Source organism: Neolamprologus multifasciatus, chromosome 5 (genome assembly GCF_963576455.1).
Source record: "Neolamprologus multifasciatus chromosome 5, fNeoMul1.2, whole genome shotgun sequence".
NCBI classification, from domain to species: domain Eukaryota; kingdom Metazoa; phylum Chordata; class Actinopteri; order Cichliformes; family Cichlidae; genus Neolamprologus; species Neolamprologus multifasciatus.
The window spans coordinates 23,740,641-23,763,682 of NC_140443.1; the positions used below are offsets into that span (position 1 = coordinate 23,740,641).

A 23,042-nucleotide genomic window follows, 5' to 3' on the forward strand; every position below is an offset into this window, starting at 1 on the left:
AGGGATAGTAGCGCGCATGAATTTCTGTTTAACGTTTTAGCACGCTAACCAGCCCACTTCACTGGGTGATATTGAACTTGATGACGAGTCAGTGAAATTTGTTTCCACCCGGCCACTTACTGTAAATGAAGGGAAAGCAACAATCTCTTGAAACCAGAAAATGCATTCTTAAAGAATCACAGTTCAGGGATATGCAGAGAAATAGACTGGATGTATAATGAAACGAATAGCTTAAAAATGATAAATTAGGTCTCTTACTTAAACAGTACGTTTCAAGTGGGTTTTTTGTTTTGTTTTGGTGTTTTTTGTTTTTAATGGGACAGCAAATTAAAGGCCAAGATATTTGACATGCCACATGTTTACCTCAATTTATTTATTTTTTTAAAGTGGAGTTACCACCTCGAGATTGTATGCTTCCGCCATCCAGTCAAGTTCTGTTTATGCTGTGAGTCCAGATATATGTTACGGAAGACGATTAGATATGTAGACTTTGAATTTACACCAAAGATTATTACCACCAATTTAGTTCACCTTTGACCCTTCAGGTAAATATTTTCATCTTGTGTCAAATCCCTTTTATATTTAAGGTTTAAATTCTTAAATTATGGACAAAATCACTTTTTGTGATTATGTGTGTTTATTTCTAATGGGGGCTTTCGATTCTAAGTATTTTCAAATGATTTGATTTCTGTTTTGAGTTTTTTGTTGTCGACTCTGTTCAGTTTCACTATTATTTTTAGTATTATTTTGCATGAAGGGGATTTGTCAGGGGCAAAATGAAAGGTTCTGACTCAGTACTGCAAGACAAACAGCATTTTTTGGGCAGCAGACTAACAAGTCTCTAACCAACAAGACAAGTCTCAACAGACCTTAGTGCCAAAGCCTCATCAGGAAGGGTGTGAAACCAAAACTGAGCAAACTGACAAAAACTCAAATCTTGTCCAATATATGTATATATTTATTTTAGAAGCATAGTTTTTTTTTTCACATAACAAAAAAATAAACCCAGAATGGCTCAGGTTACTACTAATACTGACTGGGAGGCGTAAAAAAAACACACATTTGATGAATCTGATTTGTAGGCCTCACTCTGGACTGACAGTATGATGAATTTTGTCTCAATGTAAAATATCACAAAGTCTGTCTGTTACACTTGTTTGTGTGGGCTAAAAACAGTAAAGTTTTCCAATTTGCCAGAAACACGTCATATGAGCCGAAAAAAATAACCACAGAGGCAGCTGAGCTCATCGCCCCCAACTGATCTGAGAAAGTCCATGAGGACGCCCACGCCCTGCCCACACACTTTCTTTCATTTTCAATTTCTCACACTTGTTTTACGTTTTCACTTCAGGGTTTTTTGGTGTTTAAGAGCAACGATATTCGTTCACACCCACCATAACCTGACATTAGGGGCCAGGAAAGGATTTCATCCACTTTTCTGTCTGAAATCTGGCTCTGACTGAATTATTTTTAAAGACTACAAAACAGTCAAATAAATAAATAAAAGTTGAAAAAAAAAGCAAGTATTCCCCCCCCCCTAAATACCACCTTTCATGATCAACAAATAATAAAGCTGGGATTTCCCCAGCATACACCACAGTGGTAATGTCACTTTATAATGTCACTTTAGTCAGCTGTTATCGAAGTGTTAGCTTTAATGCCCTTCTGCAAAGAGAAAGAAGACACTGTGGTGAGTCCTGAGTTCCCCATGGTCGTGCTTCTCTTTTACAGGGATTCCCATGATGAAACACACAGAATTATTTTATCATTCTGCTTAAAAACCAACAGGAACAGAAACAAATGTGGGTTAAAAAGATGAAATAGAGCAAATTCATCATCAAGTGGAATGATCAATCATTGGAAGGCCTTTTTTCATCAAAAACACACAAACACAGACACAAAGAAATACAGAGTCTACAAGCACAACCATTACCCTGTTTATGAGCAGATTTGTACAGAAACATCTTATACTGTTTTTTAATAATGTTATAATGTTTCTATATCCCAAATATAATCAAAACTTGCATACTAGTACACACTCTGTCTGGATAAATATAGTATTCAAGGTTCTCCAGAGCCTACTCTTCCTCTTCTGTGAAACAAAGGACCACAAAAAACAGAGTAAGAGCTGACTATGCATTCATTTCATCCTGGCTGTCTATCTCTGTGGCAGCCTATTACAAATACAATAACACTTAAGGCATTAATGAAGATTTTATTGATTTTATTACTGCTATACTCAGCACACACACACACACACACACACACACACACACACACACACACACACACACACACACACACACACACACACACACACACACACACACACACACACACCTGAAGCCTCCTTTCTCTTTGTGCTTATCTTATTTCTAAATTGATAAAAGACATTTCATTGATTGTTAAAGGAAGAGGAAGCAGATAAAAACAAACACTGTAGATGGTCCTTGAAAGGCCAGTACATTCATTAATGGCACTTAAGATGAGGTGATTTTCAGAGAGTGTGCGTGCGCCTTTCAGAGGCAAGATCCAGAGACAGTGCTCTTGTGTCACAGTGTAGAAGGTCTGGCCAGAGTCGGCTCCAGAGCTGCAGGAGAGTTCACGGCTCCCAGGCTATGGAACCACAGAAATACCATCAGCATCATGCTGCATGTGCTTTGACAGATGAGATTTGTTAACAGTAAGGTGGTCACACCACTGACCTCTCTATAATACCGTTGTTACACTGTAGCTCCCTCACCAGAATCTCCATTTCCTCCTTCAAATGGTGCATCCTACAAAAAAGAAAGAAATACTGCAATGGCAGTCGGGAAATGTCTTAATTTTACAGACACACACACACACACACACACACACACCTGGAGACCATCTGGTCATTGTCTTTGGGTATGACTGCTGACTGTTGTTCTGGTCTTTTGGACTGCAGACTGTAAAGGATTCTGTCCATAACCTGAGGACGACAAATGAGACATGACATAGTCACTGCACATGCGCGACATCACTAATACAATAACTACTGAGCACAAACAAAAAGGCAGCAGAGGAAAAATGCATGTCAGACTCCATGTTTATGCATAAGGTGTCAAGACTGTGTCTCCTGGGCATGAAAAGAGTGATACTGACCTTATTCTGGCACTGCTCACTCATCTCTAAGTCTGCTATTAAGCCTGCAGAGAAAGAACTGAAGTCCTGCAGTCGGGTCTGCATCTCCAGCATAAGGCTGCAAACAAATGTAGAAGCACACTGGAGTAAACCGAATTGGTAACAGACAGGTTTACAAACCCACACCCACCATCCTGCACCATTCTTGGAAAGACCACTCTGCTTTCAGTTATTAGACACCATCATTAGGCTGGTGGTAACTAGGCAGGGTTTAAGGCTCAACAACCTCATAGAAATAACCTTTTCTTCAAATTTTTAACCATCAAGCGAATGCCAAAAATGTTGTTCACCCTTGTGTCCCTTTGGCCTCGCACTCCTTCACCTTCTTTTCCTAAGCCGGAGTTTCCGGTTGCTCCAGTTATTCCACTGCCTGCCATGGGAAAGCTATCGCTGGCCACACGAGTAAACAAAAATGCCATCCTATTCCTGTTTTAGTTGCTCAAGCATCAAGTAATTTTCCACGGAGATTGGATACCCACTGACAGACAGTGCTGCCAAATGAAACAAATGCTTAGAGATAAACAATCATGGTGGTAGTGTTTTTTTTTTTTTTTTTACATTTTTATTGTCCAATCACTTTATAACGATGATGAAAGATAATTTAAAAAAGCATTACTGAAAAAATGGTGGTTTGTACATGTGCAGAGGAGTTGTGTTTTGGAGATGATCACACAGGATTTAACGATATTAAAGAAGTGGTTTGATATAAAAAAAAATTATCATTGAATCTAGATAAAACCAAATTTATGTTGTTTGGAAACCAAAAGAAAAATATCAAAGTAAAAATATGTATTGACAATGTATATTTAAAAAAGAGTAAATTAAATAAAATTTCTTGGTGTGATCATTGACCACAAGGTCTGTTGGAAACCACAAATGACTTATGTTCAAGGGAAACTGGCATGGGGCATTGCCGTCCTGGGGAAAGCAAAGCAAACACTGGATCAGAAAGCACTGCACATATTATACTGTGCTTTACTACTGCCGTATATGAGCTACTGTGTAGAGGTCTGGAGAAACACATACAAAAGTAATACACAAACAATAACAATAATACTGAAAAGGGCCACTAGATTAATAAATAATGCAGGGTACAGGGATCATACAAATTGACTATTTTTCAAAATGCAAGCTATTCAATTTCAAGACTTGGTGGAGTTTAAAACAGCGCAAATAATATATAAAGTAAGAAATAAAATGCTTCCAAAAGAAATCTGATAATTGTTTATAGAAAGATAAGGTGGGTATAACTTTAGAGGGAAATGGAATTTTAAAATACAAAGTGTTAGAACAACTTTAAAAAGTATGTCTATCTCTGTAGCAGGAGTTAAATTATGGAACAGTCTAACAGAAGAAATTAAAGAAAGTAACAACATAAACCAGTTTAAAATAAAATATAAAAAACAAATTTTAAACAAATATAAGAATGAAGAAAACAGGGTTAACCCAGGGCGGTAATGTCGTTCGTAATAGTGTTTTAGTTTGTTTGTTTCATAATTTGTGAATCTGCCAGTGTAACCATTATGTCTTTATTTATATGAAAGTAACTATACTGTGGTGGGGCTTGTTTATTTGTTTTGTTTTATTGTTTGTTTGTTTTGTCTTTGCTTTACTTTTGCTTCATATGTAGTTTGTTTAATTTAAGACTAAAAGAAAATTAAATCAATGAGAGGTAAAACTTGAGGCGGTAGGGACTAATAAGTGTATACTTCTGCCTACCCCTTTTCAAAGAAAAGAATGGAATGATATTTTGTAATGCACATGTTTGAAATAAAACTGAACTGAACTGAAGGAGGGACCGTGGATATATTGGATAAAGGATAAAGAATACTGAACTGCCAGCCAGGGGGAAAAGAGGAGGACCTCAGAGAAGTCAAACCTTAAGATTAGGCTTAAAACTTTCCTTTTTGATAAAAATTATAGGTAGGGCTAGATCAAGTGACCCTGAATTCTCCCTTAGTCGCGCTGCAATATGCCTAGGCTGCTTGGAGCCTCCTATGAAAAACTCACCTTTTTCCCTGTCCATGTGTTTATACAGCACTCTGATGTAATCATTAATTATTATTAATCTGTGGCTCTCTTCCACAGATTTCCTTCTCTCACCCCCAGCCGGCAGATGGCTGCCCTTCCCTGAGCCTGGTACTACAGGAGGCTTTTTCCTGTTAAAAAGGAGTTCTTCCTTCCCACTGTTGCCAAATACTTTCTCATTGGGGGTTTTCTGTTTGTTGGTGTTTTCTATGTTATTTCTGTGTTATTGTAGTTTTTTCACCTTAAAATATTAAGCCTTACCTTGAGGCAACTCTTGTTGTGACTTGGAGCTGTAATAAATAAACCTGAAGAAAATTTCACTGATTCAGCTGAAATCCAGCAACAAATTGCAGATGGCTAAATCAATCAGTATTGTATGTCAACTATGGAGACATTTCTTCATGGTGGAAGTAAGAATTTTTTTCTTTGTGTGCGTTTTTGTTTGGAACACATATTGTGTATCATAGAGGGTGGGTAACATCTTTGCTTGCTGCTGGTGATGCTATCATCCAAAGGAGGACGATTGGAGTAGGGAGCAAACCACCCAGCCTCATTATGGTCATTACTTGAGCCAAAAAGAAGGATAAGCCATCATGTATTCACTGGATAATGACTTGTCAATCACAATCGTTTGTCTGGTCAAGGTGGCAAAAATTCTCAGTTTGAGGCTTCACAAGCTGCGTGGCTCCACCCATCTTTTATACCATATATGTTTTTAACCTGTATTTTAAATTAAAATGTTTCTACTCTACTTAAACACATTTGAAAGACAGAGAATCAAAGTGCATAAAGTACGTCACCTGTATTCCATGCTACACAAAAATACAGTGATGATGACCAGGGTTAATCAATAACATACAATATCAGCTTTGATCAACTGTTTGAATGACTGCTAAAGGTTATTTTAATGAAGGAGTAGTTTGCTCTGACCTGTTCCATGTTCTTGTTGAGGCTAAAACCTCTTTGTATCTCTGCACACAGTCTTCTCTGAACAGAGATTTCACTCGCTTAATGTGGCTCGACAGGTGGATTCTGTCAAGGAAGAACGACAAACAGATTACACGACAGCGCAGGTACTTTACAGGCTGGGGCACAGCTGTGCGAACACAAATCCATAATCACACACACGCACTCACTTCTCAAACTTGTGGATTTGCTCATCATTGTATGCTAGCTCTGTGGGAAAAGGAAGAAATCTGTCAGATGAATAATATGAAACACAAACAAGAAATTTATAGTATCTATAGAGAAGTTGTGCATACTGCCAGTCAGCCTGTCTTTACGATAATGCTGATGAATTGCTGTTATCTTCTGTAGCAGCATCTCTATCTTCTGGCAGCTATAAGAAAAAAAATTAGTTCTAATAAACACTTATAATAGAACCAATTGTCCATCCTGCAGTTTTGAATCCCTGCCCCCGATAGTACCTCTTATCATTGGACAGAGTCTCTGCCAACTTGGCCTGTTCTATCTGCAGTTGATCAAGTCGGTTCTGAAACTCTTGGATACCAGCGCTGTACACAGGTAGGTGTTGATGAACCTGAGGAGACAAACATCTCAGATTCTTACACACAACACATCAACAAAGCACAAATCTGTGCGATCAGTTTTGATTCAAGCTCTCACATTTAGGGGATTCAATATGAGACGCATCAAATATAAGCTATGCTGTCTGCCTGTCTCTCGTGATATTGAATTTCAGTCAACTGCGAGGGAACTCTAACTCCTTTGCAAACCAGGTTTAAATCTTACTATAACACTAAGCCAATGTGCCTGTTTATATATAAATTCATAATAAACCTAAATTTAGCATCCTCTAAAATTTGAACTACAATACAGTACCTTATAATTCTAGTAGCAACTAAATATCCCTCTCAAAGACACTCAATCAGTGTTAATATTTGCCAATAGGTAGCATAAAAAGCAGGATGATTATATCTGCTTTCCCACTATGTTTTTAGAATAACAGCATGTAAATCAGGTGCACCACAAACTGCAGCATCCAGTACTACTACCACAGTGCCAGCAAAAAGGTATTAAACCTTCACAAAGACAAGACATAATTCGAGTTTTAATTGTACAGTTTTAATTGGGACCTGTATAACTGCATCAGTCGAGCTCGTCTCTGTTTTTTTCTCTTGGTACTCACCTGCCGCAACCTTTGACCATTAGCAGCTGAGCCTTGATTTTCTGAAGTGTAAGGGCCTCTAAGAAATGTAGCAGACATTGGAGGAGAAAGGAAGGTTATAGGTTAAAGATGGCATTATTACAGTATCAGGAACATTAGAAATGTTTTGTGTCTATGTTTACACAAGACCTAGCCTCATTTGTCAAGATAAAAAAAAAAAAATCTACCTCAGGAAACAAGTATGCCTGAATTATTAACAAATTCGTGTAAAAGTGCACTTTACCATCTCGAGTGCACTTTTACAGAATTAATTCTCTGTGCTTATTCTAAAAACACGTACGGGTGCCAGTGCTACCCTTCAGCCTTCTAGTAGATACACTGTATGTATTCATTTGAAAATCCCAGGTGACTTCCTTCTTGAGCTATCACATTCACAAGATTTCCAGAAAACTTCCTACAACAACAATACCTCTTCGGTCTTTTACAGCTTAGGGTTAAAAAGTGTGCAGACAAACTTACAGCGTGCGAATCCTGTGTTCTGCGTTGAGGCAGGACTGCAGTCTAATGGTGACCATGGCAATACTGTGCAAAGCTTCTCTGCACTCATTGCGCAATTTCATTCTAAGAAACAAGACAAATAGGGAAACGCAGAACATAAACTGAAGGGAAAAAAACACCTGGGAGGCACAGAATTATAATTTTTTATCTGTGTTTGGTCTCACATGTAGCTGTAATATCCCTGCAGCAGCAACTCTCGGTGCGTGTGCAGCAGCTGTACTATCCTCAGATACTGGTGGACTACACCTACTACAATCTAAAAATAAAAGGGGATCGGGGGGAAAAGAAGGCAGATATGAAAAGTGTTTAGTATATAAAATAATATATTAAATAATATTTTAAACTAATAACAGGGAGCATTTACCTTGGAGAAATTGTAATCTGCCATGACGTCAAACCTGGCTGGGATGACGGGACTCTCTGCTGCAGAGGACAAAAGAAATACATCGCAAAAAATATATAATTCATGAAAATGTGCAATCATGTCTGTGCAACTGTGTGATAACAACTGCATGCTCACACATTTCAAGTGTGATTGCTATGTTATTAAACCAGCTAAAATATTTCTGTTGAGACAGAAACTGACACCTTCTTTTTTCTCAAACTTAACACATACATATTTCAGTTATGCAAGTCTCGGTCTTACGTTCTCTGAATGGCAGGCTGGTGTTTGCTTCAGGTGCATAGCTGAGCAGAATGAGGGGCTGAGAAGGTGAAGTTCGTGGAAGATTGACCACCTTCATGTTGCCCTCCAAGAGCAGGTCATGTCCGAGGTACATGAGATGTTGTTGCTGTACCCCTATACCTGTTTGAGATGCCACCTCTTCGAAGAAGATTGATACTCTGGTTGAGAAGAGAGACAGATTTTAATTTTGTTAGACACATTTTTAAATTTTAGGAGCAAGTTTGCTTCTTAAGACTGTTCTCAGTGCGCCTGGTCGCTGCTGTTTGGAGTGAAGCTTATTTAGTTAACTTCTTTCTTTTTGACACACAGTTTTCTCCTGGAGCTGGAGGCTTTGAATACCCTTTTGATTTGTTCTTGTCATTGGTGTTTTTCTTATTAATGTCAAAATCCCCACAAATAAAGTGTATTAAATTTAGGTGATTGCATGTGTCAGTAAGTCTTTTAAACCTTTAGTTCGCTTCATAAACAATGACAAAATAATAATGGTCAGATTACCATAAAGCTGAGTTGCAGACATATTTTTATACAAAAATAAATGTAAAATAATTATTAATAGTATTTGTTTTAGCTTTTTGTCTTTTTTTCAGTACTGGCAGAGACAAAGAGAGGAAACGTGGGGTCAAAAAAGATGAGGAAATAGCAGCAACAATGCCTTACAGTTCTGTTTGCATAAAAATCACGATTTCTTAAATTACAAACTTAACATACAAATCTGCTCTGTCCTCAAACGCTCTGAGTTCTACTGCACAGATTCAATGAACTGAGAGTGAAAGGCTTTAAAAAAGCAATTTGAGATTACAGATATAATCCACAGCTCAGCACAGAATTTACTGGCATTACCACATTAAAACTATAACACATATTACACCTCATTATTCTGCGAGTTCTTCTGCTGCGTATTTCTTGTATAAATTCCAGAAAACAAAATGGTTTCACGTCATTGTCAGTAACAAATGCAAACTCTCATCAAGATACTGAGCTTGCACTACATTTTTTAATAAACAAAAACAGCCAAAGGGAAAAAAAAAAGGCCACCCATAAAGGCCTCTGCAGACTTACGTGTTGTAGTGGTGTATGTAGATGCAATGTGCCATGGCCTGCTGCAGAGAAAAGAGGTGAACTGCTTGCCGCTGCAATATATCTGTGGTGGCTGTGAAGAACTGGTCAAAGCACCAACACTTTTCCTGGTCAGCCTCCATTATACCTGCTAGTACTGGAACTAGCTGCACCCTTAGACCCCTACAGCCACAGAGACAGGGAGAGCAAGAAAAGGGAACAACAAAGAGAGACAAAAAAAACATGAGGTTTTGATGGTGACAAGGTGTGTTTAAATATGATTTAGTTGTTTTTATTAGGTGGCATACTGTGACAGCTGGCAGCTGTGAGGTAGGTGATAGCTCCACTCTATAGGTCCGCCCTCTCTCCGTTGTATTCCAGCTATCGCCCCCATAGGTTTCTCTGTGGTTATTTTGAACCTACGAAACAAAAAACCCAAAATGGTTCAGAGGAAATACATAAATATATGTCCTAAGGCACAGTTACTCACATTGATCATGGCTGGTACATGTAGATGTACAGATGTTACCTGTGGTTTCAGTTGGGGGCTTGAAGAACTGTAATGTATTAACTTACATAATGGGCTTGTTCCTTCGTGGTCCTTCATATGGTGTGAAGGGAAGACTCCCAGTGGCAGCGTGGTATAAGGTCACACCAATACTCCACAGGTCGACACTCACCCCGTAAGATTTATGATGAGGTTTACGTAGCACTGCACGCTCATACATGTCTGGGTGCTACACACACACATGAAGAAGAGAAAGCACAGTCAAAGCACCTTCATAGTGAGCCACAGTGCGCCATTTCAATCCAGCACTGTGTATCAGTCAAGTCTACATAGTTCATCTTTTGTTCTGATAACGCAGTGATTCCCCGGCTGGGGCCCCCTTGTGGGGTGCAAAGGTACCACAGATGGGCCGCAGAACAACAGGTCAGTTTGAAATTCCTCAGATGTATGTACTTTTACATATTTATCTAAATATATTTATTTATATAAAAAGTGACTTAAAACTGGTGATAAAAGCTTGTGAGTTTATATTACTCATTATTTTAGCCTAAAGTCGCTGCTCTTGTATCAAAGTTTGTGTGCCAGTGGCAGGTGGGTCACACATTGGCCTTTAAGACGTTACGTATGACTGGGTAGCATTTGAAATTTATAGCCATAATCATGTTTTTTTTACGGTTTTCTGATAAAATTTTCAAGAAAATACATCACTTGTATTTTGATTAGTGAGTGAAGATTTAAGACTAGATGAGCCCCATGGGATTTTCTGGTTTTTAAGTGGGCTGCAGCACTCTTGATTTTAGGAATGGCTGTTATAACTAATAAATTTGACCACTAGATGGCTACCTAGTCCTGATCATGTAGGTTGCCTTTGAATATTCAAATTTGGGCTCCTGAAGATTGTTATTTAAATGTCACTTGGATACTGTTCACTTTGCTGTGAAATCGGACCCTGATAACAAAACATTTTCACATCTACCTCAGGTTAAATCACTCGCAGAGGTGTTGGTCTCAACCTAATCTAACATAACACAGAGATTCAGATCAGAGTTTACAAGGTAAGTTATTCCACTGGGGAAATTGGGAAAAGCAAAATAGTTTAGTGGGGAAAAGGCTGCAAGCCGAGTGCTGAAGGAAGCATTTTAATTATTGCAATATGAAAGTGTATCGATTTAAAGCTTTTACTTTAAAAATCAACACTCCTTGCGAACATGTTATGTTATATACTTTTTATTGACCCCAGTTATTAGATGGGAATGAATGCACTCTTTCACCACTGTCCCTACAGTAAGCCAGTAAAAAGATTTTCTAATGGAAAAACTCATCATCATAAATGTTTTTAACTGTAGTGCAAATGGAGCATAAATGCAACGGACCATGTCAAGGCCACCTGCAGGCTAACCCGAACCTGAAAAAAATTATATAAGACAACTGCATGTCCACTAACCGCTTGAGACAAAATTCAGTAAGACAGCAGGAATGTCCAGATGTCTTCTATCATTTCATCTGACCTATTTTTATATCTTGATTAAATTACTTCAAAGATTAAAGTGAAATATGGTGAGAAGATACAGAGCCTTCTTTCATGTTATGTTTTATTAAATCTGATGCATACAAGGTTTTTATATAAAGTTACTGCGACACAACATTTTCTCTAAGAAACTTTTTGTCGCTCTCTTAGTTTCCAAGTGTTTGCCACAGCAGATGGATCTGCTTGTTTGATTTGCCACAGATATCCTTCCTCACTCCTTTCATTTGTCCAGGCTTGATCATTTATTTTTGACCCCTTGAGGTTAGGTTTGTGTCTCCTCCTGGTCTCAAACTGGGGATGTTTTGTGTCTAATGCTTGTTTTATTCTTTAGCCGGGATAGTGGACCTACAGAGAGCGCTTGCTGTCGATGAAGGCAGTGTAAAAAACATGTATTTCAGTCAGTGAGCGGGCTACTCTTCCCTGTCCTATTGTTCGTCCCACAGACAAAAACGATGGAAAGTATCCACTACAGCTATTGTCTGTGCGTTTCCTGCTGATTTTTTTTCCACATTCTCCCTTTTCTATTCTGGTCCACTCGTCAGTGAATCAGCATTCGATTGACTCCTAGGTGATTCAAGTCCAGTGCCGTGCAGTAGGATTTTGAAGGACTGCACGGCAGCACGTGCGCGGTGGCTAAAAACTCCTCTGTTTGCTGTCCTAATGGAAGCATGTACATCTGCTGATATCCCAGCGTTGGTGTTTGTTCCTACATCATCATAGCAGTGTCGGTCGACAATCACCATCACATCAGACAACATCAATCATGTTGTCTGAGCATTCATTTAGCATTAGCCAAGCAGCAGGAATGTTCTGTTATCTAATCAGGGCTTTAGGTGCACCAGCACATACGTTAGGTGCACCCAAATCTTTCAACCGCATCGCTTAACACGACAGTTTTACATGTTCACTTTTTTTTTTTAAAATTGCTGTCCATACAGACAATATTGATTTGTAAATGATTAACTAACAATCTTGTCAGCACAAAGTTCTTTATTTTGAGCACAGTTCTACAAGAAAGATAAGTTACTGAAAAAGTGCTTGTGCTTAAAGTGCTTTGGCACTTTGCCACTCTTTGGCAATATTGTAGCCAATGTTAAACTTAATCATGATGTCTGCCTCCTCTGATGACCTGTTTCCTGCTGCCTGCTGTGAAAGGCAGTGGGGAGAGGGGACACTTGGGCAGTGCATTTATCGCGGCATATAATGTGTTTTCTGGATACACTGTGCTGTCTCAGCATTTCAGTTCGAAACGTATTAGCACCAATCATAACTGCAGTATTGCCGGCCATGGTCCTTCCACACTCACGACAGTAAATGCAGTGCATCATGTTGTCAGCTTTACTGTATCTAAGCCAGGGAAACTGGTCAAGCCTCTCTCTTCTATTGTATACACTTTCCCCCTTTTGCTTTCAATGGGCTCTGGCTCGGAGTCAATCGTATGTGGCTCATTATCTGATGCTGTCTCTGGACCAGTGTTACAGAGGTTTTATTAGAGACACAGCTAGTTTTGCAATTTGGCATCATTTTTAAAAAAGTTTACATTTCTTCAGTATTAAACAGGAGAAATTAGGTTTTCTTGTCAGAGGTCATTCTTGGGAAAAATACAATAAAAAAAAAAAAAAACAGCGGCCAACAGCGCTGTACACGACTTGTGCGTAAAAAGCGAACGAATAACGCAGAAAACAGATTTGAGATGGGAAATTGTTCTCAAAATACAGTGAGAGAGAGAGCTGTGAAGGAAGTGTGATTTTATCATGGTGGAAGCAAAACAGCAAAAGTAAGAGGGAATTAATGGCGATGTTTATCAAATGTGAAGTGTAGTTTTGATCTTCTTCAGTGAATTTTGGTTGGAGAGAGACAACACCTGCAGCTTCACCATCTGTGAGCTGTCGGCTTTCAGCCCCAACAGCGTGGGGGCATAAGTGCCGTCGGGTGAGAAAGCCGACTGTGGTGAGGCGTGGTCATCGATGCAGACGCACCTGCACGGCATCTGCAATCACGCCCGCTGTGTTAAAACACGGGGGAGCAGGGGTTGTGGGTTGGAAGTTGTTGTGTGATGTGATGCGTGGCTGGCAGCTTAAGAGCTGCAGCCATTAACAATAAATGGCTCTAAATCTCGCCGTGCCTTATTCACACCACACCGACATCTCACAGATTCTGATGCATCGGGTCCATGCTTTGTGTTTACGTCTTTGTCCGGAATCCTTTTACCTGCTCTCATTTACTGTTTTAGCTGTTTGGTGGTTTTTGAAATAGTTTTGTGAGGTTTAACTTGAGATTCTGGCGTTTCTGATAAAATATATTTATATTATATCAGGATTTAATGAATCGAATTGATTATTGACTACTCACCTCTCTCTATCCGCCTGCACTTTCAAACGTACACACACACCTAGGCCTACAGGAATATTTGCTTTTTTTTACTCAAACGGCTGATCACACCGGTGTGACCTAGGATATTTTTAGTCGCACCATTCAGAAATTAGGTCGCATGTGCGACCTAATTGGTCACACTCTAGAGCCCTGCTAATGCTACTATCACAAGCAAACCAGCACTAAAAACATAATAAACTGTAATCAGTCTTCACTTATTCGAAGGTCCCCAAAGTATTCAGGAAACCTGGCAGAGGTATGCTCAGTGAGTCCGCTATCTTACCAGATACTCTTCAGTTCCATAAATGGAGACAAACTTCTCGTCATCTTCGAGCTCTCTTGCTGCTCCAAAGTCTGTCAGCTTGTAAACAGACCTGCCGTCCTCCCCAACCTGCCGCATTATGTTCCCTGGCTTAATGTCCCGGTGTACCACTCCATTTTCCCGCAGGTGATTCATACCTTGCACTGAAGAGAACAGAGGGTGGAAAGTTTCAGAAACAGGTGCATAAAATTACAGACCGATACCACATATACACACCCACCTATACACTGCAATACTGTGAGGAACTCTGTTTCAGCGAGACCAAAGGCGTTTTCTGGTTCCTCGAGCAGGCTTAGGAGACTCCCTCCTGAACAATACTCCATCACCAGCACCTTCTGTTTAGAGGGCAGCTGAAAGGTGAGGGATTAACCGTGAGGTGTGCTTCTTTTACATGTTGTTAATATTTTTCTTTTTTTTAATATAGATATCTTTTTGTATTGTTACCTCTTCCACAGTGAATAGCTTGATAATATTGCTGTGATTGAGCTTCCGGAGCATCTCGAACTCCCTCATCTGAACCTCGTGGGGGCGGTTGTAGCTCATTATGTTAAACACCTTGACGGCCACCAGTTCACCCGACCTCTGCAAACACGCATGCACATTTGCATCACAGATACATCACAGCATTGCGCAAATGTGTCAGCAATCAACAGCATCTCTGAAACTACAGCTTTTCTTATAGTACATCCTGGTATTGCTCTGAGCAAAAGAAGAAGAAGAAAAGCAGGCTGAAATTTCAATAATGACAGCAGCACTGATGTGAATGACTTTTCCTGTGAGTACGATGACATGATAAAACCATCCTGTGGTTACCTTATGGCGTGCTTGGTAGACGCTGGCAGTAGCCCCCTGCCCGAGGACATCGTCTACAGACCACAGGTAGCTTATTGTACTGGCTGTAATACCTGACATACTGGAAGAAATGAGAAGGGAGGGTTACTATTATTAGAAAAGCCTTGGGAGACAGAACCAAGGTTATCCAATCATAAAACAAACAAATGCTAAAATAAAGAGGTTAGTATCGGATAACCGTACGGCCTGCTGTTGTAGTATTTGTCAGTGCATTGCCATACTGCAAATTCTGGTGTCAATCTGATACCAGGTAATGCAGGGCCAGCATTATCAATATAGATACTTTTGACTTGTAACGGTACTTTACCTGGGGTATAGCAGTGCATCATGACATACGAGATGCACCAGGATCAATTTGCTAATGGAAGCATGTACATCTGCTGATATCCCAGCGTTGGTGTTGTTCCTACATCATCATAGCAGTGTCGGTCGACAATCACCATCGCAACTGACCAATCACGTTGTCTGAGCTTTCATTTAGCATAGGTCAAGCAGTTATCTAATCAGGGCTTAAGACTAACTTTTTGCCACGGTTGCACTGATGTGCCTAACTTTTTTCTTAGGTGCACCAGCACAAAAGTTAGGTGCACCCAAATCTTTCAACCGCATCGCTTAACACGACAGTTTTACATGTTCACTTTTTTTTTTTAAATTGCTGTCCATACAGACAATATTGATTTGTAAATGATTAACTAGTAAGTATTCTAAACAGATTTAAAGATCACTAAATCATGGTGGTTTTTACTTTCTACAATAATTAGTTGTTAAAACAAAACCTTTTGGCTTTTCATTTATTGTGAAACTGGGGGGGTTTTTTTGGGAGGCCTGGAATGTAAATGTGCCTGTCTGTAAAGCACTTTTGGTCGTCTTTTATTAATTAAAATGTGCTGTAGGCTATAAACAAAAATCAATGTGACAGTAAACACAACAAGGTTGAGACATCTTTCATACTGCATGACAGGCTCCAACCCACACCCGAGACACTAATAAGGTTAAACGGAAAGGAAATGTTGGATAGATTGATGTTTGAGGTGAGGTTTTATATTTCTAAAATAAATAAATAAATAATTTAACACAATGCAGTGGGCTACATGTCAAACTGAGAATAGAAAAAAAGTATCGATCCTATTATGCTAGTATCGATCTGACACCAATACCGGCGTTGGTATCGATACTTTCAATTTTTGACTCGATCCGCCCACCTCTAGTATTTGCATTTATTTATTAGCTTTAAACAGGCTAGTTGAGTTCATGTCATCACAGCATCCATTTTTCCCATTAAAAGCAGGTGTTACATTAATTAAAGCTCTGTCAGTAGACAAATACCTCCACGGATATCTCCACTAACACGATTTTTTACATTTTACTAAACTTCTACATCAAAGGCTCTATTAAAACGACGTTAATACGCGGTTAGCTACTTGAAGCTAGGTGTGTAATTAGTTTAGCAGGGCTCGCGCTACTAACCTATGTAGGAGCTGTAGCCGTAGCTCACCTGGACCCGGTGCTGCTGCTCGTCAGTCGTCCTTTAATTTAGCCCTGACAGTAACGTGGCAGGAGCAAGAAAACAGCTTTTTTCAGCCGTGCCGCCACAAATAACTGCTGGTAATGTTGGTTACTAACTCCAACTGCCCTCTGGGTTACTGTAAATCCAGCTCGTCTGAAAACAAAATACGCCTACGTGTGAAACTTCTTCCGCAGTTAGAAGCAGCTTTCATACCTGGAAGGGCTCCTTTCCGAACAGGTGAGACGCAGAGAGGAGCTGCTGCTGGAGACGGGCTCAGTGTGCCGTGGGTCACTTTTTGTAACGGGGATCCAGGAGGGTTCGTTCAGAGCCAGCAGCTGGCCGCATTGCGCTGCGGTGTTATCATTTAGGAAGTGCGGACTTCACGTTGTGGGACGGACTTTAGATGAAGGCGGAAATGTAGTTTCCCTCTGTGTCTGTGTGAGCGTGACTGCCGTAATAGTACGCAGATCAGATCAGAGAAACTGGGGCTGGAAAACCCAGGAGCCATACTGGGAATATGTTTTTGCTAGAGGGAAGTTGTAGCAAAAAATAAATTAAAAAAACTTTGCTACTCTCTTACATAACCATATAATAGTTTTAAGTGTACTTGGTAATGAATGCTTTTTTATCTCTGTGCATTTTGCTCCTTTCACCACTGACTTCCCCAAAGAATTAGATTAAAATGAAAATTGGCCGCTTAATTTTGCTGTTTGTGTGTTTTTAGCACTTTATTAGCAAGTGTTTCATTACTCCTCCTTAGCATACCATTTGTGTTATGTTTATCCACCTGTTACTGTTACACCATGTACAGCTATCACTGCTGTACATGCTGTAACTATGTACAGCTGTCACTCCTACTACATCACTGCTAGCATTAATCATAATCATCATAGTATCAGATCTGTATTTATAAATGGCATACTAAGGAGGAGTAATGAGATATAAATGATGAGTTAAGCATTTGCTAATGGAAAATATGCTGTAGTCAACCGGATTTACGGAAGGGTTATATAGAAATGACTTATTTTGCAATCGTCTTTATTACTGTGTTATTGTGACTACATCATAATCCATCCAGTCCTTATCAGACCTTTTTAGACTGATGGCAATATGATATTTTTTAATACTTTAATAAAATATTGATAATTGGTGTCCCTGTATAAACATAATATCACCACACAATGTTACATTGCCCCCATTTAATGTTCATATTTGACCGACTCTTCTCCCGTTTCACAGTCTTTTCTAATGTTGAAGATATAATAATGCATTCATCCATCTTTCTGTGTGGCACTTTGCAGAGTTCTTTGAGAGTTCTGCACGGCTTAAGGGATTTTCTGACTTTCTTAACATTAAATCGATTAAACTCCCCTTTGGACTTACAGCTGTATCTTCGTGCCGTGGATATTTGTTTATTACATCTTACTAATGCACAATAGTAAGACGTAATAAACAAATAACAGTGGACAGACATAAAATTGGAAATAACGTTTTAAAGAACGACTTCCTGGAAGTTTCATGTTGTCAATTTATTGTTACAAACAAATCAAGAATCTTTATAGCAAGCAATGTTTATTAAAAAACAAAACAACAAAAAAAAAACAACAAATCTACAACAAGAACTACACGTGAAATATTATATAAGGCCTATTTGATTAAACTACTATTGCTATTACTGTACAATATTGTACCAAAAAAAGAGTGTACCTCTGTAATGTACAACATTGTATTTACAAAGTAAATCTGAACACAGGATTCTCCAGTAATACAGAGACAACTATAAATAGATTTGACATTACGGTCTTTTTTTTGTTTTGTTTTTAAGTTCTGCCATTTTCAAACTGACACAAAAATGCATATGTAACAATATTCAATGCCTACATTATCATCCCCACACAGTTAGTCCACATGCAAGCCAAGTTGTTCAAGTGCACGATGATTGATTTGAGATCAAAAGAGGCTCCCAGTTCCCTTTGGACAGCACAACTGGGACAAAACACACCAACCACCCACATGCATGGTGTGTATGTGCGAGAGTGTTTGTGCCGACAATGTCATTTCACGTTTCTGCACCACAACCACACACATGAACACTCATGCACGCGCGCACAATCCCTCCAGTTCTCATGATGAGGTAAGAGCAACACAAATACACCAGGTAACACACAATCAGTATACAGTAATTAAAAATAAACCTTAACACTAACAAATCATTACCTGGGAGAGAGAGAGCATCCAGGCGTGCACTATGTGCTGGGTAATGTGAGTTTAGCATTTGTTCAACACGGTTACAAAAGAAGGCTTTCTTTCTTGGATCTGGGTGAAGACAACTGGCAAACAAAGACATTTTAAGTATCCCTGTATGCGTTTTATCTGGTGACATTTATACAGTGCATATTTGTTCAGCGCTTAGGCGGCCAGCACTCCAAAACACCGGAGAAGTTTCTGTGTATCTCCAGGCAGTCGCTGTTGGTTAGCATCCATTTTTGCTTAGGCAAGGGCTGGGTGAGGTGCATACATACTCTGCCAATGCGTGCCTGACACAGGCGCACGCATGTGCATTTACCCAGGTGGCTACAAAACTCCACAATTTACAAATTCTGAGCATAAAAAACCCAACAAAAAAAAAAAAACCCAAATGAGAATATAAACAAACTTTGCTTAAGAACGTATTCGATGAGGTGGTTGGTTGTGCTTTTATATAAACACACTCAGGAGGATTCTCAGCTCCAAGCTTCCAGTTATCATTGTGATTATTAAATATACATACACACTGTTAGAATAATCAAAACTCCTTTTTTTACGGCTATGTTTGAAGGATGTTGTTAAAAGGAGAAAAATGTAGCTCTGTTTGGAGTTGGACTCGGACAGCTGCTGCTGCAGTGGCTGCAGTCAGCGGCCCCCAGCATGCAAGGAAAACCTGAAAGGGGTTTAGCTGCCACAAAACAAAAGCACTGCCACGCACATACGTTTAAAGAAAACGTACGTTTGCATGTACAGTCCAACACTACATAGGAAAATGCTGGGTCTTCAGTGGTCCCCTACACACAAAACCGAGCTGCAGGAGACGAGCAGCACATAATGCCACAAACTACCAGGGTTTAGCATTTGTATTGCTTTACGTAGACTTAAAATTATTGTTGGCTATGTTATTTTATGCTCCTGTTGTGGTGCGAATACAAAAAAAGAAATATTAAAAAATAAGAATATTTCGAAATGATAATGAACACTGAAGGAAAAAGACAAAGTAAAGCTCTCCATCATATGACTTGCACAGGTATTTGGACCAGTTTTCTTTTCTTTTTTGTTATCATACTAAAAGTCTGCCTTTAACTCCAGCTTTCCACTTCTGAAGCAGCAGGTCAGTGTGTGAGTTAGAGGTTAGCATTTCACAGTCTGTTCTCTGAAATCTGGTCTGCTAGTCACGGGGTCATTAAAAAGATAAAAAACGCTGTCGTGTCTACTATACAAAAAACCAAACAAATAAAAAAAAAAACAGTGCTTTTTATTCCTCACATAAATCTGTGTATAAAAGGCAAGTAACACTCTTGCACGCCCACTCAAATGGAATTTCATACAATGCAAACTAGTGTATGCAAGCTCCAGGGCCTGTATGAGTCCACCCTGAGTCCTGCTCCCCTGTACAAGATTTGAAAATCCAGCAAAGTCTGGAATCTCTGTGGTAGCAAGAAGGAAAAAAAGAAAGAGAGAAGAAGTGTCTTTTGCTTTATCAGCGATAGTTGAGCTGTAGTAAAGCAGAGCTGGCAGGAGAGGGCAGATTAAAAACTTGACACTAAATTGAACATGGCATCATAAGGAACTCATCTGGACTCCAAGTAGTGAATGCTACATGTGAGAATTGGGTTACGGGTTCTATGTGTAACAAGCGAAGTGCTTTTGGCACCTGACAGAAGAGCTGTAAGAATCTCAAGAGTTTGCAAGAATCAGGATTTCCATTTTGGGACTTAAGCAGGGCAAGATTTATCATTAGACTGGGATGGAGGGGGAGGGGGAGGCGTGTGGGGGAGAGAGTGTGTGTGGCCTGCAGGTGGAGGAGGAGGCGTAGGGGGAACAGTGGAGGTTGGGGAGCCCATTGCTGGACTGCCGCTACCTCCTCCACCCTTTGGGAACACCACCGGCTTGGGCCTTGTTGCTGGCGGGCGCGGCTCTCTGAAGGAAGATAGGGATGAGGAGTGAGAGGTGGACAAAGAAGGGGACGTGGCAGAGGGCAGGGGGCTCCGTGGCTGGCTCTTGGCAGGGCGGAAGGAGGAGGGCACGTCGCTAGCTGAGGAGGCGCTGCGCTGGAGTGAATGGGCGTGTGAGCCTCCCTCATTGTCCCGCAACAGACGGGAGTGGAGTGGACTAGAGGGCTCTGAAGCTCCTCCTCCGCTTTTCAGCTGCTCCAGGGTGTCCAGCACCACATCAGGGGTATGTGTATGTTTCGGGGTGCTCTGTCTTTCGAACTTACTGAACTCATTTATGGTTGTTTCAATGTCCTGTAAAGAAGGAATCAGACATAAAGTAAACACACACACACAGAAAGCTGAAATGTTCCAGATGTTTAAACTTGAAGCTGAAATGAAAGCAGTACCTGTGAGAGGGGATCCACCTGGGCTATGACTTCAGGGTCCAGTGGTCTGTGGTTGCTGAAGCTCTTGGAGCGCCCTGCTGTAGTCGTCTTCCGCAACTGTGGACTCTCCACCTAAAAGCGGCACAATGGCCTCAATTAAATGTTTTCCCAGACAGCAATAGTCCAGTCACTCCATGTCTGCATACAAAAGGAGATCCAGTTACAGTACCTTGGTCTTGAGTGAGGAGTGGCGAGTAACTGAGTTGAGGATGCTATGAGCGCTCACGGGTCGCTTGTCCCCGGTTTCTTTTACAAGAGCGCCGCCAACAGGAAGAGAAGCGGTCCTCATGCCTCCTCCCCCACCTCCGCTGGTTCCTGGACTTGTGCTGTCGCTCTCTGAGCGGAACGTTCTTCTGATGTTCCCGGGCTCCGGCCGTTTCCTCAGCCTGAATAACACAAATGTTTTACTCATTTCTTTTCTATACTATTGTGAATCATTAGGAAATGTTCAGGGAACTAATGGAAAAACAATCTGAAAAGAATAAAACCACACATGACTAATGTCACGAACTGACATCTGACTGAAACGTATATATTATGAGACGTATCTGCACACGATACACACTTGTTCAGGTTGGCCAGATAGATGTCAGCTACATGAGCTCCTGTAGGAGAGGCAGCACTGACTCGAGTGGGTACTCTATCCTCCAGCAGATCCCTGCTGTCCAAGTCCGGCTTTGGACTTCCTCGCCCCACATCAGACCTGGAGGGGGGGGAAAAAAACGCAGCAAAATCGCGTTACTCCTGCTCTGCCTCTGTCTTGCATCAAACCTACAAAGCAGAGAATATAACGCACACTGACACATCTGCAAGAAAAAGCTTATTTTAAAGTCACTTTCTATCTATATAGCAGCTGCTCTTTACTTCCACGGGAACCACGAGCAGTCAAAAAAAACCCCACAGTCTTAGCTGCATTAAATAAATAATAGAAATCTGCCTTGACCTACTCTTACATTTATACTTGTACAAAAGAAATAAGGTATTTCTCTATATAAATCCCAGATATCATTGTAGTAATTTGCAATGCAGTTGCAGAACAGTTAACAACAGCAAAGTGAACATGAGGTTCAGATTTTTGTGCTTGGGTAGCAGGGAGGGAAAATCCTTACACTAACGCAACAAGCCATTCTGCATGCTTGTATATACAAGAGGCTAAGCTGAAGAGGAAATTGATCTGCTATGATATGCAGTCTGTATGACTGCACTTCCTTAGCAACGGGGATTTCCACTGGACTAGTTTCTGTATTTACTCATGGTCAGTGTTTGACATCATTCCAGTATATGCTTTTGACAGAGGCCTCTTTGTTCTCTGGGTAAAATATTATTATTATAACCAACATTCATATCAGACAAAAATTTTAAAGTAACATCTAATTTAATAAATACAAAAGTCAGCCTCTTAAAATGTATGATGCTTATATTAAGATTAATTACTAGAACAGATCTTACGTGTCTTGGACCACAATATACTGGTGTGGCACCAGTCCATCCACTCCATTGTGTCGTCCCTCCCACCAGTCATCAGAGGCTCGGTGGTACAGAAGCAGAGAGGCACCTTTCTTGAATGACAGCTCCCGACCGGTCCGGCCTGTATAATCAAACCTAGCGATGGCTTCGATTGGATCAGACTCTGAAACAGCCAAGGAGCCTGAGATTCAGAGAACGGCGGAGAGACGCGGGACGTGGCAGAGGAGCGGAGGAG

General features: G+C 40.2%; 2 protein-coding genes across 11 annotated transcripts in view; both read right to left on the reverse strand.

Annotated features, from left to right (window-relative positions):
* Positions 1 to 1,400: 1,400 nt before the first annotated feature.
* On the reverse strand, positions 1,401 to 17,248 carry ikbke (inhibitor of nuclear factor kappa B kinase subunit epsilon). 7 transcript variants are annotated; one of them, XR_014873987.1, is made up of 22 exons: positions 16,924 to 17,247; positions 15,165 to 15,264; positions 14,796 to 14,933; positions 14,572 to 14,701; positions 14,313 to 14,494; positions 10,197 to 10,357; positions 9,929 to 10,039; positions 9,624 to 9,803; positions 8,526 to 8,722; positions 8,244 to 8,302; positions 8,044 to 8,135; positions 7,841 to 7,942; positions 7,343 to 7,400; positions 6,621 to 6,733; positions 6,456 to 6,532; positions 6,330 to 6,369; positions 6,124 to 6,225; positions 3,127 to 3,223; positions 2,862 to 2,953; positions 2,706 to 2,777; positions 2,307 to 2,616; positions 1,401 to 2,233 (listed from the first exon to the last, which is right to left on the reverse strand). XR_014873987.1 is itself a non-coding variant. In XM_085158732.1 (21 exons), the coding sequence occupies exons 2-21, from the start codon at positions 15,261 to 15,263 to the stop codon at positions 2,553 to 2,555; spliced, it is 2,166 nt and encodes a 721-aa protein (XP_085014858.1). In that variant the 5' UTR covers position 15,264; positions 16,699 to 17,248; the 3' UTR covers positions 1,401 to 2,552. The 7 variants fall into 7 exon arrangements, 4 of the variants coding, with proteins under 4 accessions (XP_085014858.1, XP_085014857.1, XP_085014856.1 ...); XR_014873986.1 differs by having other exon boundaries at positions 2,301 to 2,616; XR_014873985.1 differs by having other exon boundaries at positions 1,401 to 2,238; positions 2,297 to 2,616.
* A 1,929-nt stretch (positions 17,249 to 19,177) lies between these two features.
* Positions 19,178 to 23,042, reverse strand: part of srgap2 (SLIT-ROBO Rho GTPase activating protein 2) — a 63,809-nt gene continuing 59,944 nt past the window's right edge. For 3 of the 4 annotated variants that reach the window (XM_085158728.1, XM_085158725.1, XM_085158727.1), the window contains exons 19-23: positions 22,790 to 22,988; positions 21,906 to 22,043; positions 21,510 to 21,726; positions 21,302 to 21,412; positions 19,178 to 21,206 (exon numbers count right to left, since the gene is read on the reverse strand). In XM_085158728.1, the coding sequence (XP_085014854.1) occupies positions 20,676 to 21,206; positions 21,302 to 21,412; positions 21,510 to 21,726; positions 21,906 to 22,043; positions 22,790 to 22,988 (1,196 nt within the window). In that variant the 3' untranslated portion in view covers positions 19,178 to 20,675. The remainder of the gene's footprint in view (positions 21,207 to 21,301; positions 21,413 to 21,509; positions 21,727 to 21,905; positions 22,044 to 22,789; positions 22,989 to 23,042) is intronic. The other variant, XM_085158726.1, reaches the window with a different exon arrangement.